Source organism: Pistacia vera, unplaced genomic scaffold (assembly GCF_008641045.1).
Source record: "Pistacia vera cultivar Batoury unplaced genomic scaffold, PisVer_v2 Contig296, whole genome shotgun sequence".
Taxonomy (NCBI): domain Eukaryota; kingdom Viridiplantae; phylum Streptophyta; class Magnoliopsida; order Sapindales; family Anacardiaceae; genus Pistacia; species Pistacia vera.
The window spans coordinates 427,152-443,313 of NW_022196108.1; the positions used below are offsets into that span (position 1 = coordinate 427,152).

Below are 16,162 nucleotides of genomic sequence, written 5' to 3' on the forward strand. Positions count from 1 at the left end.
CCTCACTGGTTGGTGCAGATTTATGTATCAACACTTCCCTATATTACTAAAATCGAAATCATTTTAGTAAAAGCTAAAGGCAACTTAGTTAATTAAGCATATGACTAATTAAGAACAAGGAGGCAACAAAATTATAACAATGCATAAACCAAATTAAGAATAATAGACTGAGAATTTAATGAAGAACTTAGGAGTAAAAGAGAGAACAGAGAAAAAATTCAGAGAAAAAATGAGAACTGATGAATTGTTATTTTTTTCGATAATTCTTAAATACAATACAAAGTTGCTTCTATTATCAAAACGCAGAGTTTTTTTTTTTTTTAAGTAAAACACAAACTAACGGTACCTAACAGCGGACTTGAATTCCGTTGTAAAAACAGAATTTTAACTACTTCGCCGTAACGTTTGCGGTTTGAAGTTACCGTTACCTAATCTAACAAACATTCAAAATACCCAGCGGCTCTCTTTCTTCATTTCTTCTTTTAAACAAAACTACAGCACTTTGAATCTTCATTTTGAGTTGCTGCAGTAATTAAGTCTTCTCGGATTCTTCTGAGATTACATGAACATCCTCCCTCAAGCTGGACAACGTAGTAATATAGCAGTTTCCTTTCACAATCGATTCAAAGAAACTGATGTATAGATTGGTGCTGATATTTAATTTGTGGAACATTGATCGGGTGCTCTTTACTTGCTAAGTTCTTTATGCAGTTAGTGAAGTTTTGTGCAGCATTTATGTCAGTGTTACTTGAAAGAGTTGAGAAGAAAGGAGATGAAGGGGAAAAAATAATTGCCTTCATATTGAACAATTGCTTCAACAACCACTGAAGTTTTTGGTTACATATTTTAGTCACACGATTGCGCAATAAAATGATGTATTTCTAGACAAGTTTTAACTATTTAACAAAGAAATTAAATGTATTTATCTTCGTTCTATCGTAATGAATTGAATTAATAATTGCCAAGAGAAAGGAGATTTGCGCAATTAATGAAAGCCTTCCATTTATTAAACAAACCATCAAAAAACATTATTTATCACCACAACATGTCTGCGACGTCACTTCTTTCGTCGCGACAAAATCTCTTCCTAATATGTATGATATTCTGATGCTTAGCAGCGTCGACGCCAAGAGTGTAACTTGTCCTAGCGAACATTGCACGGCCAGGCAGCCTTTCATACATTATGTTGATTATTTAAGTCTTCCCACAAGAAATGAATGATTCCCAAATAATTAAAATATGAATGACACTAAAAAAAAAAAAAAAGGAATAATACAAATGGCTTAAGAACAAGATGGCATGTTGGCAGGAGGTGGTCGAATTTTCTGATCCTCGGACTGCCCATTCCTTACAATGAGAACTGTATCCATGCCCCAGGTTGCGTGCCTTTCCAAATGACAATGCATAAACCACACTCCTGAAAAAAGTTAAAAATCAGTAAAGTTGGAGAAATTTTAATATTATAATCCATCGGCAAAAACATAATCGAGTTTAAGACAAAGCATCATCGAGATTTGTACCCCAAACTTAAAAATCCATTTAATGATCAGTTTCGTTGGTCAAAATTTGATTGCAACAAATTTTTATTCCTGTATTTTTAAAAAGAAAACAAAAATCCTTTCAACGATTCTTGTGGTGGAGACAGTTTGCCACATAATAATTCAACACTGATAATATATTTCAACTCTATAAATAATCTAATTGATATGACAATCAATTTTTTTGTATCTTTTTTACTATTATAACCAATGTGATGTTGACAAATTCTAGATATAAAGTCCAAATATTATATTTTTTTTTTTAATTTCCTAAATGCAAAGGCATTATTATAAGATTCGAGTATGTGAAGTTAATTGACGTGCCACCAAATACACGGACACTTACCAGGATTGTTAGCAAAAAATCGAATGGCAACCCATCCACTCCTTGGAACGTTCACAGTATTGAGTTCTGGTGGGTCAACCAAATTATAAGATAAAGGATCTGTCTCATTGTTGAAATTCCCAAAACCTGTTCCGACCACAAAGAAGCTGTAACCGTGTAAATGCAAAGGATGGGTTTCTGCGAACTGGAGATTACTTCCTTGGAACACAATTTCAACTGCTTCACCATAATTTATGAACCTCGCCTTCGTCCCGCTCTCTGTGAATAGTGATACGCCCGAAACATCACCAGTAAAGTTGTAAAAATTGGGCGGCTGACTTGGGAAATCTCCAACAAAAACGTTGCTCAACCCCCTATATTTCAAAATGTTTGATAATAATGAGTCACAAAATCAGGACTCGAGAAGAACAAATAAGAAAACAGCTATAAAAAGTAACAGACCTGTAGTATGCATCAAGTATACTAACTTGAGGAGTCGCAAAACTAACGTTGTTTTGGAGGCAATAGTATAGTCCCCAGGTTGGCCGTTGATGGTATAAGCATCTGAAACATTTGGAATACGCCCTTAGGACATAGTGAGCATTTCCGGCACGTCTGCTTGTACCAGGATCCTGCCAATACCATCCAATTTGCAAATTAAATTAACAGCTAAGAATGGTTACCACATTTCCAGCGGTAATAATCTTCCGGTTAAAGTACATTCATATTTTACCAAGTACGATGTCTGTTCAACTAGGCTTAGGAAATGGATAACTTTTTCTAGCAGCTGGTAAAATAACAATGGCCCCGTGAACTGATACGCGAGGCCAGTCATGTGGGCATGCCACCAGAGGGTTCCTTCTTCAGTGGACAATATACCTCATAAGTGAAGTTTGTTCCAGGTCGAATTGGGCAGTGTGTACGTTTTCAGGACCATCTGACCATGGATCCTTGGTTGGTTCACTCCATGCCTGCAAAATTTAAAACAAAATTCTTCAGAGTTGATTCATCATCTAACGATTTAAAGAGAGATTGTGACAGAGAAAGTCATCACCAGTGATGGTGACACCATAGTTTCCTTGATTGTGGACATTAACAAACACGGTATCGCCCTATCGAGCCTTTATGGTTGGCCCAGGGAAACTGCCATTTACAGTCAACATGCTTTTCGTGCTACAAAGCCTTGTGAATTCGTTTCTTGAGCTGCAATGAAAATAAATCATAAGTTCATTAGAAACATAAATCATAAACTGTAAATGAAAAATGTAGAGGCACTTACAACAAAATCATAATACTGTGTGAAAGCCATGCAATGGAGCAGCCCTCCAGAAACAAGAACACTAGAATGAAAAAGATGTTTTTTCTATCCATTCTTCTCTTGATTCTGTGTTCCTGGTTGCCAATTAACTCTTTCTGACATATTCAGCTGCACTGTCAAGCTATTTATACTATGTAGAACAATGTTAGAATGTACAGTACCAACAATAAACATAGTGGTCAACTAAGATAAGTGTTTAAAATTGAATTATTAAACTGTTTATGACTACTTCTCATATTTGAAAGAGATAGATTTATCAAATTAAAATATAAGTAGTTGTAATAATCCAAAATGTATAGTTAATGTCTCTGAATGCTTTAAATTTTTTAAGCGAACTTCAATACATGATGTACCATCATAAACACACAAGCAAAAACAACTCAAGCTAAAAATTTCAAAATTTTTTTTTAACGTTCATTGACTTCATTTGATGGAAGTATATACATTTTCCAACACTTAGAAACATATTATTAAATACAAAAAAAAAAAAGTAAAGGGGGTAACTGGTACCTCTATGCATAGATGTTCATACAATATATTTTTAACCCGCAAATGGAAATTATAATGAAGAGAAAACAATGTATGACAATTGACTTCCATAATTCTGAATTTTTGATTTGTTTTTGCAGGTGCAAAAGACGAGCAATTTTATAAATCAATTAACTTTACACGTTCTAGCAATGTTGATGAAACCCTTAAATCACGATGTAAAAGTCATAATCTGATGGTTATGAACCAATCGAAAGAGTCGAGAACTAATGGCTACCAACTTCCACTAACATTATAGGATGTCCCGTCGATACTGTTGGAATTTATAAACATTGTTGATGATTTCTCAAGTAATTTTTTATTCTTTTGGACCTCCGTCCCACACGGAATGATTTCAATAAAATAAATTGTTTAACTGGCACAAAACAGCTCACAATCTTTTAGACAAATTCATGGGATCATTCTTTCCCCTTTTAAGTGAAAAACTGAGTTTCAAATTTTCAGTGGCCACGTTGCTACAGCTATACGCTTTTTTAAAAACGCTCTCAGGTCAATTCTTCATTAATTAACATCAATCAAGAGCCTAAAAATAAAATAAAATAAAAGTTTAGGTGGGTTCAGTTAACTTTATATAAATGGTCATTCATCTCAATCGACAAGAGTACTAGGACAAGAAAGGGGAGATAGATTATTCACTACTAGGAGTCTACATTGGATGATCTTGAATTCCCAATGAGGGTTTTAGCTTCCAACTTGTTTATCACAAAGAATTCTGTCAAATATTCTAATGGTTAGTCACAAATCCGCCTCAAATCAGCAATAGCACTTTAATTATTCCAATTGTTTATCAGAGATTTCTATGGTTGACTTCAGTTTTTTCGCCCCACAATTTGCTGTAAGTAAAAAAGAGTCTAACATATGACCAATGGAGAAAATGAAACAAATTTATGATGAGATTAGTCAATTAAATTTAAAAAAGGATCTCCTTTTAACAATTAATGTGGATAATAGATAAGAGTAGATAAGACAGAGTATTCTATTCAAACCAGTGAAATAAAATAGAAAGCCGTTGCTTCTAAAGCACGCAACAAATATGTATATGCTTATAAATTTCAAGACAATATTTCATTAAAAATAGAATGATGGTCCCATGAAATAAAAATACAAATATTATCACAAAAAAAAATCAATTTTTTTTTTTTTTAATATTTGAATTATCTTCCGTGTGTGTGGTTTTTCGCAAACTCGGGCCAGCGCGACGATATAGCTCAATCCAGAATAACCTCGGTGACTATGATTGATCGACCAGCATAAGCTTGTCGAGTCGTAGCTCGACCCAGCACGAGCTAGTCACGGACAACTCAAATGATCATTCAATTGATTCTCAGATAACTTCAGATTCCAGACATTACGAAGAACTATCAGATTAACTGCAATATTGTGCAATCATAAGCCTATCGCGAGAATATCGGAGTAAATCTTGTATTACCCCTTAAAAGATGAGGAAGGGGATAGGAATTCTAGATTAAAACTACATTGTAAGCTCTCATAGCATATAAGCAAAACGCAGTGGACGTAGGCCGTTTAACTTCGTCGAACCACTTTAAAAGTCTCTGTGTCATTTATTTCTTAGCATTTCCATTCACCCATCACTGATTACTTGTAATACGCACACATCAGTTCCGATCCCGACAAGGTTGATAGATCTGCTAGTTGGTGTAGATTCTGTATCAATATTTTGGAACTCGAAAGAGGGCCTTCGTAGCTATTCCAAAGATCACAACAAACATTCACCACGATTTACTTGTCCCAGGACCAAAATGGTGTTCACCAGATCAAGAACTACCACCGAAAACCAGAGAACATGCCCAAGGAGGTGCAACAAGAGATGCTGGAGTGACCACCGGTGTTGCCAGCTCAGTACGCTACAACAATCAAGGGGTAGGGACATCAAATCCCAAGAAAGGCCAGACTGATGGGATGATCAGAACAATGGGTGCATAGGCGGTGCAACGAACATGGTGAGCTGAGAAACCAACAATCAGCGCCAGAACCGAACCCGAACAGTCAGTTTCACCAGCGTTATCCCAATAGGTATGAATTATGTAGGTCGACAATCTGTTTCGAACACCACAGGGGGCGATCAACACCACCAACCCTGCAGGCAATTGCTCACGCAAGAGCGAAAGTCTCGTGGCAAAAAAACCCAGGAGCGGGCGGAGGAAAAGCCGTTAAGGGAAATGAAGGCAACGACACCACCAAGAAGCTCGACGGTATCCCCAACGTCAACGTGCCGGTTTAACTCATGCCTAAGGCAAGATCAATCTTCGCAGGCTTGCAAAGCAAGCCACGTGCATCATTCTGCAATGACGACGTTCCGGTTATGACCGACGTCGTGAGCAACACATAACAAGCTGATAGCACTTACCAACCCAGCTATTATGACTCGACCTCGCGTATCAACGCGCGCATTAGAGGAGCTTTGCAAGTAAAAGACTTGCGAACCCACTTGCTCGAGGTACAGCTTAACAGAGCCAACCAGGGAACCAAAATGAAGACTTGGATCACATGCAAAGATACTCGACGATCTAAAAGCTCGCCAGAAAACCTGGCGGAAGAAAATGTAAGTTCCTCCTTTAAGAGGAAGTTCGCCAAGCCCCACTCCCACAAAGATTTAGGGCACCAGAAAGCAAGTTCGACGGAGAGGGCAGCCAAAGATCACCTTGCAACTTAATGACCGATGGAGCTACACCAAGTCATTGACAACGAAATTTCGGCACTTCGTAGTCAATTAGTCGAAGATGCCAAGAGTGGTACAAGCAGCTCAAGGCAAACTCCATCAACTTTGGCAACAATTCTCCACGCTATATCTACAGCAGTTTCAAGCGAGTAGACAGTTTGCAATGCTGCTCAACTACTTGAGCAACATTCGCCAAGAGCACAAACGAATCGCTAACCTGTATTGATAAGGTTCTAGAACGAGCAGGCGAAGGTCGCTAATGCCCCGAAGAATCCATTCGGACTCTCCTGATCGCAGGGTTCAGGTCTAATGCGAGCTGTGAAAGAGCTCTAGAACGAAGACCATGTGAGCCTGGCCAAATTCTACCAGATGGCCGAAAATACCAACGAGTAGAAAGCTCGTTAGCGACATTAGCCGAAAGCTGACACGGGGGTCTCGGACAAGAGACAGATCGCTCTTGGATACGTGGGGGCCAAGACCGAAGTGACAAAGATCGTAACATATTCCCAAGAAACGAGAATAGATAATCGTGGAGATAGGCAGTTCCACGGTATACAGAGTACACCGCCCTTACTCAGACATCGCCTACATCTTTGAGGTATCCCAAGGGTAAGAGGTTGCTACTCCGAAAGAGAGAGGGGCTCCAAAGAGAAGAGATCGGCAAAAATAATGTTGGATCACAGGGATGTCGGGCACAATATGAATAACTGTCGGGCTCTGAAGGACGACATCGAGGACCTGATAGAAGAGATCATTTGAAAGAATTTTTAAGGCAAAACCACCTCGAGAGAATCTTGGCAAGCAAGTAACCCGATCCCAGGCCAAACACAGACCCCAGGTCAGCAGGTTCCGCCAAACCCCAACAGGTCTTTGTGAATATAATCTATTGAGGATTGGATATAGCGGAAGCTTGAGGCGAGCCCGTGAGCAAACGCTCATGAGCCCGAACAGACTCGATCCGAATAATAAGTTACGAACAGAAGCTGCCTAACGGCCCAAAAGAAAAGCGAGGTAGTGCGGTTCACAATTGACGAGTGCAAACATCCCTCGTCACAATCATGACGCGATCGTAATATAGCAAGGATTGACAACAAAGAGTATTAAAAGTTATGGTCGACAACGGGAGTGTGACAAACTTATTTTCTGGGACCTTTCGAGGAGTGGATTCAAGAAAGGAATGCGAGCGTGCCCTTCGTACGTCTATGGTTCACGGGGACAGCCTAGTTCCCAAAGGTACTATCAACCTCCTCGTAATTCGTGGGCCGAACCAAAAGTCAGAACTATTATCGCTGAGTTCTTGGTGGTGGACGAGGCCAATCCTGGATGATTTGAGATGCACGTTATATCAGTGCGCTGCCAAGCAATGAGATTTTCACTTCCGGGGATTCACACAGTTAAGAGCTACACCAAAGAATCACGGGAATGTTATAATCGGGCCATAAACATTGCGCAGAGATGGTGCCACACCAAAGACATGATCGTCGCAGAGTCCAAGCCAAACCTCGAACCGTAGAAGACTCCATAATCCTCACGACCACAAAGAAGAGTCTGTTGCGGGACCAACCGAGGAGCTGATAGGAGTAAGTGTTAGTGAGGAGGATCCAACTACCGCAATGAAGATTGGCAGCAATGGAGTAGGTGATAGTCGATATCTAGTCAAGTTCCTAAAGAAGAACCTTGACGCATTCGCGTGGTATACATTGATATGGTCGGAATCAACCTCGAGGTGATATGTCATAGGTTAAACCTCAACCTAGATGCTCAGCATAAGAAATAAAAATAGGGTCAGGATGCAGAATGCTCTCAAGCGCTAAAAATGAGTCGACAGTCCTAGGAATCAACTTTATCAGGGAAGTCAAGTACTCGGACTGGTTTGCTAACCCGACCTAGTCAAGAAGTTGAATGACAAGTGTACTTGTATCGACTTCACGAATCTAAACAAAACCTATCTGAAATAACTTTCCACTACCATGGATCGACCACCTTGTAGATGTGACGGTGGGAAACGTCACTACTTAGCTTTATGGATGCATACTCGGGATATAACCAGATCGATGTATCGGCCTAACGAAGAGCATACTGGCGTGCCTACAGCGTTTGGTGAGCAGATGTTCGCCAATCAAATCGACCATTCCATGGAAGTATACATTGACGATATGCTCATCAAGTCAAAGGTCACCAAAAGTCATATTAAGCACCTGGGAAAATGTTTGACATCCTCAAAAAAAAACAAATGAAGCTCAATCCTTGAAATGTGTTTTCGGAGTGAGCTCCGAAAATTCTAGGCTTCCTTTAAACCAACAGGGCATAGAAGCTAACCCGAAGAAGATTCAGGCTTTGCTCGACATGAAAAGCCTGACTGGCATAAACAAGTATAGATCTGACTAGACGTGTGGCCGCACTCAATAGGTTCGTTTCCCAAGCCACGAATAGGTGTTTATTGTTTTTAAGACCTTGAAGGTTAGAAAGGTTTCAAATGGATAGAAAAGTGTGAGAGAGCCTTCGAGGAGCTGAAAGAACACATCGGGTAGCTCCTCTTGTTGTTAAAGTCCATCCAAGGTGAGCCGCTACTACTATATCTATCGGTATCCAAATCCGCTGTCAGTGCGCATTGGTATGGGAAAGGGAGTAATACAATGACCCGTTGACTATTGAGCAAGAGATTGCTCGATGCGAAGACAAGATACCCAGAGATGGAAAAGCTCGTCTATGCCCTCGTTATTGTCGCAAGGAAGTTAAGACCCTATTTTCAGGCACTTCATCCATGTACTGAGAACTTCCCTTTGAAGAAAATAATGTAGAAGCCTGAGGCATCGGGTAGATTGATCTAGTGGACAATAAAAATGAGGCAGCACGACATTAAGTACATCCCGATGATGTTATAAAGGCCAAGTCGTGGCGGACTTTATATCTGAGTTCTCTTATAGCCAGACATCGAGCCAAGCCTGCCAAAGATAGATACCTCAGAAAAGAGTCGAGCAACAGCAACCATAGTGGTGACTTATGGCTATGGACCATGTATATAGATGGCTCCTTGAATGAGAAGAAGACATGAGCGGATGTCTTGCTCGAAAGTCCGAAGGGAGATCAATCAGGGCTATAATAAGGTTCGGGTTCAACGTCTCCATAACAAAGCCGAATATAAGGCATTGTGTAGGTCTCGTCTTACAGAGAACTGGGGGCAGAGTCCATCAGATCTATAGTGACTCACAGTCGTCGTCCATCAAGTATACAGGAGTTGCTCGTTCAGGGCATCGACTTCAGCCTCGATCACCTTGCCCGTCCCCTCATCCTTTGGCTTGGACGGGCCAGGTCTACTCCCCCTGGAGCAGCTGCCGTACGCAGGCGTAGGCTTCTTGCGGCCGCGTTTTTCTGGAGGTTGCCAACATGCGTGGCGACCTCTTTGCCCGAGCCGCCTTAAGGCTCAATCACCTTTTTCTTCCCCGAGCCATCATGCTGCGTGGGGTACTTTACTTTTCTCGAGCCTACTAAGAGGCGGTCATAGATTTCTTCGCGCTTAGGCCCTCCGCCCACTCGCCTCTAGCACGCTTCGTGCCAGTAACATCTGCTAGCTATTTTGTCACCGAGGTAGTCGGCGCCTTCTGGGCAACCGTCGACGCTGTCATTTTCTTCTTAAGGCTCTTGGGTTTTTCAGCCACATTCTGCAAAGAAAAAGGAAAACAAATTAGTGATCAATTTGCACAGGAAATCAAACGCAAGCAAGCAACAATTTGCATTTTTCCAATAGCGCTAAAAATCTGGCCTCGTCCTACAAAAGTTGTACGCCTTTAGATGACGAAGAGTAAGAAGCTCATGGACGTTGCACGAACTGTCGAGAAGATTGCTAAAACATCGCAGCCTTGCAAGCTCATTGTAGGGAGATAGTTCTGCTTGACATTAGCTACAACAAAAAAAATTCGATTAAATAATGAAGCAAAGTTCAAAATTGTCCTCGTGTACACGAGCGCCAAAGCCTTACTCGCTTCTAGAGCAAAGACACCGCTCATCCCAGCTTCGTAGAAGAAGAATTAGGAGCACAATGCGAGACCTTCTTTGGGACATCGATCAGCCCGTTGAAACTTACTTTCCTCGCCTTGGAAAGGTAATACGTCTGGCTTTGCCCTTTTTTGAGCCTGTAAAAGTGTACAAGCTTTTCGACGGACGGCTGGCCTAACTCAACGTCATGTACGCGATGTATACCCCGATAAAGATCAAGTAGGAGTTGGCCGTCAGTTGGGAGAAGCGATGTCGAATCTCCTCAACACTTTATCGATAAAAGGGTGCGGGGATGGATACCTCGCACCTGAGGAGAGTCTTGGAAGTTTCCACCCATCGACTAGAGGGTTCTTCCAAGAGTGTTCCCGGGTCATCAGGTTGAGTACAGCGCATAGGCCGGCTTGATTTGTTTAAGATCTCCAAGGGTGATCGAGGATTGGGGCTCTTTCCATAGCTGTGAACTGAAGACGGCGACGATTGAGCTAGTTGGATCGAAGCACAGTCAGACAAACCCGTAGCATCAGGGTCCGAGCTTCTGGCAATAAACTCTTCAAATATCTTGGGGGACACGTCCCCCAGTACTGCCAAGCCAACTGGTGAATCGAACATTCGATCTATTGTGCGACTGCTAGAGAGGACATGGTTAAAGCTCAACTCTAGGTACTTGAAAAAATAGTGAACACGTGTTAGAGCTCGAACAACTCGGCAACCATTCCACATTCGCTTCCATCTCAGGCACCCAAAGTAGCTTGCGCAATAACAGAGGTCACGCGACCTACCTAGGACATCGACGGCCACCGCAGTTATAAACCCCTTCAAAACCCAAGACCACCGGAAACGCACCCAAAAACCCTACTAAAATCTCAAAACAACCAATGTGGCCACTACAGCAGCCACCTTTTAGCAGCACAAAAGTCAGAAAAATGAGCAAAGAAGAGAATAAATCTTACCGAAATAAAGAGCGTGCTGAGAACTCGTAAGAAAGACCACCGCGACGACGAGAGAGCAACGGCAAGGAAAACCAGGAGGCTGGAGAACTTTCAGAGAACTGTTCTGAATATTCGCCACCTTTTATAGTGATTTTTGCATGGAAGACGAAAGGGCGAAGTTAAATCTCACCATCGACTCACAATCAATCCTAGCCCTTCATTCGTTGAGCGATCTCAACCCTTGGACATGGCCACTGTCGACCATCCACGAGGTGCAACAAACCATAAAAATGATAATCATCATCGTACGACGTCTCAACTTCGCGGTAATAGCTATCTTCATCCACGCGCAACAAAACTTAACTGACAAAGGTTGCCGCATTTAATGCAACATGACCACGCGGAAATTACATTTATACACTGACTTTCTATATTATGAGTTTTGATAGGTGGCATAGGTAATAATGTCCAAGTGTGAGGAACGTCGACTAGACATAAGCGGCCGTGGAAGCCCGATTCGAGCATGCTCTCAAAGACTCACTATTGAAGCCGAGCTAGGCGTCAGATCGAGCGATAGTCTTTGAAGCCCGAAACGAGCATTGAACACTAGAGGGCAGATGTTGTGTGTGGTTTTTCTGCCAAGCTCAGGCCGACGCGAGGATATAGCTCGACCCAAAATGACCTTGGTGACTATGATTGATCGACCCAGCATAAGCTCGTCGAGTCGTAGCTCGACCCAACACAAGCTAGTCCGGCAACCGAATGATCATTCAGTCGATTCCCTGACAAATTCAGATCCCATATATTACGGGAACGATCAATTAACAGCAATCTTTGCGCTATTATAGCGCCCAATCACGAGAATATCAGAGTTGCAGTTCCAATCAATTGTGACCCTTTATTTTCGCTCTTTTCTTTATGTAAATCTTGTATATATACCCCTTAAAACGATGAGGAGAGGGATATGAATTCTAGATTAAAAACTATATTGTAAGCTCTTCACAGCATATAGCGAACACACATGGACGTAGGCAGTTTAACATTGTAGGATCTATGCTTTTTCTGAACCGACCTTTTATCAATTAGACCGGTAGCAGTTGTGATTTTTATTCTTCACTAACATCGCCCCTCAAGCAAAACAACAAAGTTAGTTGAAGCCAAAAGCTGTTAATCAATTCTCCAGGCTGCATTTATATGCTATTAATCAATTCTCCAAGCTGTTATCATCTGAAATATATTTGATTTTTGCTTCACTAACAGCATTATATACAAAGATCCCTCACTAACAGGTTTGTATTGGGTTTATCCTTTGCCCTGTTTTGGACTTCTTTTACTTCTTGTTGGGCATGTGAACTTAGTAAGTTTTATGGGTCACTCATGATTTTACCATTTTAACCCTATAACGTATCACATTTTCTAGTCACACATGACAATTTGAAACTAATTAACAAGGAAATTAAATGTATTTAACTTCCTTCCATAGTAATGAATTGAGGAATAAATTACAAGAGAAGGAGAATCGCGCAATGAATGAATGCCTTCCTTTTATTAAACCATGCATAGTCCTTAAGTTCCAAAGACAAATCATCAGAAAATACTATATATCACCACAAACATGTCTCCCAAAGTCAGTTTTTTCGTCGCAACTAAATCTCATCATAATATGTAATATTATATTCCGATGCTCAGTAGAGTCGATGCCAAGAGTGTAACATGTCCCAGCGAACATTGCACCACCAAGCAGCCTTTCATACATTATTTTCATTATTTAAGTCTTCAAACCAAAAATATGAAAGAGATGAAAAAAATTAAAAAACGAAAAAAGAAAACAATTCTAAGAATACAAATAACTTAAGAACAAGATGGCATGTTGGCAGGAGGTGGTCGAATTTTCTGATCATCGGACTGCCCATTCCTGACAATGAGAAGTGTATCCATGCCCCAGGTGGCGTGCCTTTCCAAATGACAATGCACAAACCACACTCCTGAAAAAAGTTAAAAATCATTCAAGTTAGAGAATATTTAATATTATAATCCATTGGCAAAAACCCGTTTATTTTAGAAGAATGACATGGTTAAACCTGAAAATCTGATTGCAACTAATTTTCTGTAGAATAATTTAAATAATTATAAAGTATTTATTTCAACTCTATATATAATCTAATTGATGTGACAATTTATTTGAATTGTATTATGTTTCATATCAACTAACAAATGTGATGTTGACAAAACAACTTGTATATAATTATTATTTTGGGTACAGAGTTGAAATATTATATTTAGTTATTTTCCTAGACGTCTAAGGTATTATAAGATTTGACTATGTAAAGTTAATTGACGTGCAACCAAGTACAGGGACACTCACCAGGATTGTTAGCAAAAAATCGAACTGCAGTCCATCCATTCCTGGGAACGTTCACGGTGTTAAGTTCTGGTGGGTCAACCAAATTATAAGATGAAGGATCTGTCTCATTGTTGAAATTCCCAGAACCAGTTCCCACCACAAAGAAGCTGTAACCATGTAAATGCAAAGGATGGGTTTCTGCCACCTGGAGATTTGTTCCTTGGAACACAATTTCAACTGCTTCACCATAATTTATGAGCCTCGCCTTTGTCCCGCTCGCGGTGAATATTGATACATCCGAAACATCACCAGTAAAGTTAAAAAAATTGGGCGGCTGATTTGGGAAATCTCCAAGAAAAACGTTACTCAACCCCCTACATTTCAAAATGTTTGATAATAAGGAGTCACGAAATCAGGGCTCAAAAAGAACAAATTAGAAAACAACGATAAAAACTAACATACCTGTAGTATGCATCAAGTATACTAACTTGAGGAGTCGCAAAACTAACGTTGTTTAAACTTGAAGACTGCTTATTATCAAGTGGCCCATCACCAGTTGGCGAAAGACAAGAATTGTTGGGGCACAAAATACGATTTAGAGCAACTGTAATATACAATTGTGTGGTGATATTTTTGGGGACATTGGCCGGATATGCGTCAGTTGCTAAGCTCTTTACGCGGTTAGTAAAGTTTTGTGCAGCATTTATATCATTGTAAAAGGGCAGGTTTGGAAAGAAAGGAGTGGATGGAGGAGTATATTTGCCATCATACTGAACGATCGCGGTGGTCGTGGAGTTGTCAAAAGCGACAACGCTATCAAAGAAAGGACTAGCAGCCATGTAATAGTGGCTAAGATTTTGGTTTGCTGTGAACAAAATGTCCATTGTTTGTCCAGGAGTTATCAAAATGTAATCGGTTGTTATCGGTTTTATGTATGCTCCATCATGCCCAACGACAGTGAGGGTGTGGTTCGCAATTCCGAAAAAGTTTTCTTCATTCATCACAGCGTTGATTATGCGAAGAAGATAAGTCTTGCCAAACTTAACTTTCAGGCGATATGTTGAATCTGAAACATAAAATGATGATACTCGTGAGTAAATTTTATACATGAGATCTCAAAATACAAATTAACATGAAATATTTTAATCGTATATTTACCATTGGAGCAATTGTATAAGTCCCCAGGTTGGCCGTTGATGGTATAAGCATCTGAAACATTTGGAATTACGCCCTTCAGGACATTAGTGAGCATTTCCGGCACGTCTTGCTTGTACCAGGATCCTGCCAATACAATCCAATTTGCAAATTAAATTAACAGCTAAGAATGGTTACCACATTTCCACCGGTAATAATCTTCCGGTTAAAGTACATTCATATTTTATTACCAAGTACGATTGTCTGTTCAACATAAGGCTTAGGAAATGGATAACTTTTTCTAGCAGCTGGTAAAATAACAATGGCCCCGTGAACTGATACGCGAGTCCAGTCACTGTGGGCATGCCACCAGAGTGTTCCTTCTTCAGTGGACAATATCACCTCATAAGTGAAGTTTGTTCCAGGTCGAATTGGGCATTGTGTTACGTTTTCAGGACCATCTGACCATGGATTCCTTGGTTGGTTCACTCCATGCCTGCAAAATTTAAAACAAAATTCTTCAGAGTTGATTCATCATCTAACGATTTAAAGAGAGATTGTGACAGAGAAAGTCATCACCAGTGAATGGTGACACCATAGTTTCCTTGATTGTGGACATTAACAAACACGGTATCGCCCTTACGAGCCTTTATGGTTGGCCCAGGGAAACTGCCATTTACAGTCAACATGCTTTTCGTGCTACAAAGCCTTGTGAAATTCGTTTCTTGAAGCTGCAATGAAACATAAATCATAAGTTCATTAGCAAACATAAATCATAAACTGTAAATGAAAAAATGTAGAGGCACTTACAACAAAATCATAATACTGTGTGAGAGCCATGCAATGGAGCAGCCCGTCCAGAAACAAGAACACTAGAATGAAAAAGATGTTTTTTCTATCCATTCTTCTCTTGATTCTGTGTTCCTAGGTTGCCAATTAACTCTCTTTTCTGACATATTCAGCTGCACCTGTCAAGCTATTTATACTATGTAGTCAACATGTTGAGTAATGTACAGTACACAACAATAAACATATGTGGTCAACTAAGATAAGTGTTGTTAAAATTGAATTATTAAACTGTTTTATGACTACTTCTCATTATTTGACAAGAGATAGATTTATCAAATTAAAATATAAGTAGTTGTAATAATCCAAACTAGTATAGTTAGTATCTCTTGAATGCATTTTATAATTTTTTAAATGCGAACTTCAATACATGATGTACCATCATAAACACTACAAAGCAAAAACAACTTCAAGCTAAAAATTTCAAAATTTTATTTTTTAACGTTCATTGACTTCATTTGATGGAAGTATATACATTTTCCAACACTTAGAAACATGTATAT

At 40.0% G+C, this 16,162-nt stretch overlaps 1 protein-coding gene and 1 pseudogene across 1 annotated transcript; both read right to left on the minus strand.

Moving 5' to 3' along the window:
• Nucleotides 1-942: 942 nt before the first annotated feature.
• On the minus strand, nucleotides 943-11,126 carry LOC116135182 (annotated as a pseudogene).
• A 2,060-nt stretch (nucleotides 11,127-13,186) lies between these two features.
• LOC116135183 (laccase-14-like) lies at nucleotides 13,187-15,716 on the minus strand. Its single transcript, XM_031420886.1, has 7 exons — nucleotides 15,624-15,716; nucleotides 15,393-15,544; nucleotides 15,065-15,309; nucleotides 14,838-14,960; nucleotides 14,142-14,745; nucleotides 13,701-14,053; nucleotides 13,187-13,320 (listed from the first exon to the last, which is right to left on the minus strand). Exons 1-7 carry the CDS (start codon nucleotides 15,714-15,716, stop codon nucleotides 13,187-13,189), a joined length of 1,704 nt encoding a protein of 567 aa, XP_031276746.1.
• Nucleotides 15,717-16,162: the final 446 nt, after the last annotated feature.

Bases quoted from the DNA above. Each gene is read 5' to 3' on its own strand.
- LOC116135183 (XM_031420886.1), bottom strand. From the start codon at position 15,716: ATGGATAGAAAAAACATCTTTTTCATTCTAGTGTTCTTGTTTCTGGAC. The intron at 15,310-15,392 runs GTGATGACTTTC...TAAATTTTGCAG, and splicing joins TATGGTGTCACCATTCACTG to GCATGGAGTGAACCAACCAA. The intron at 13,321-13,700 runs GTGAGTGTCCCT...AACTTTTTTCAG, and splicing joins ATTTTTTGCTAACAATCCTG to GAGTGTGGTTTGTGCATTGT.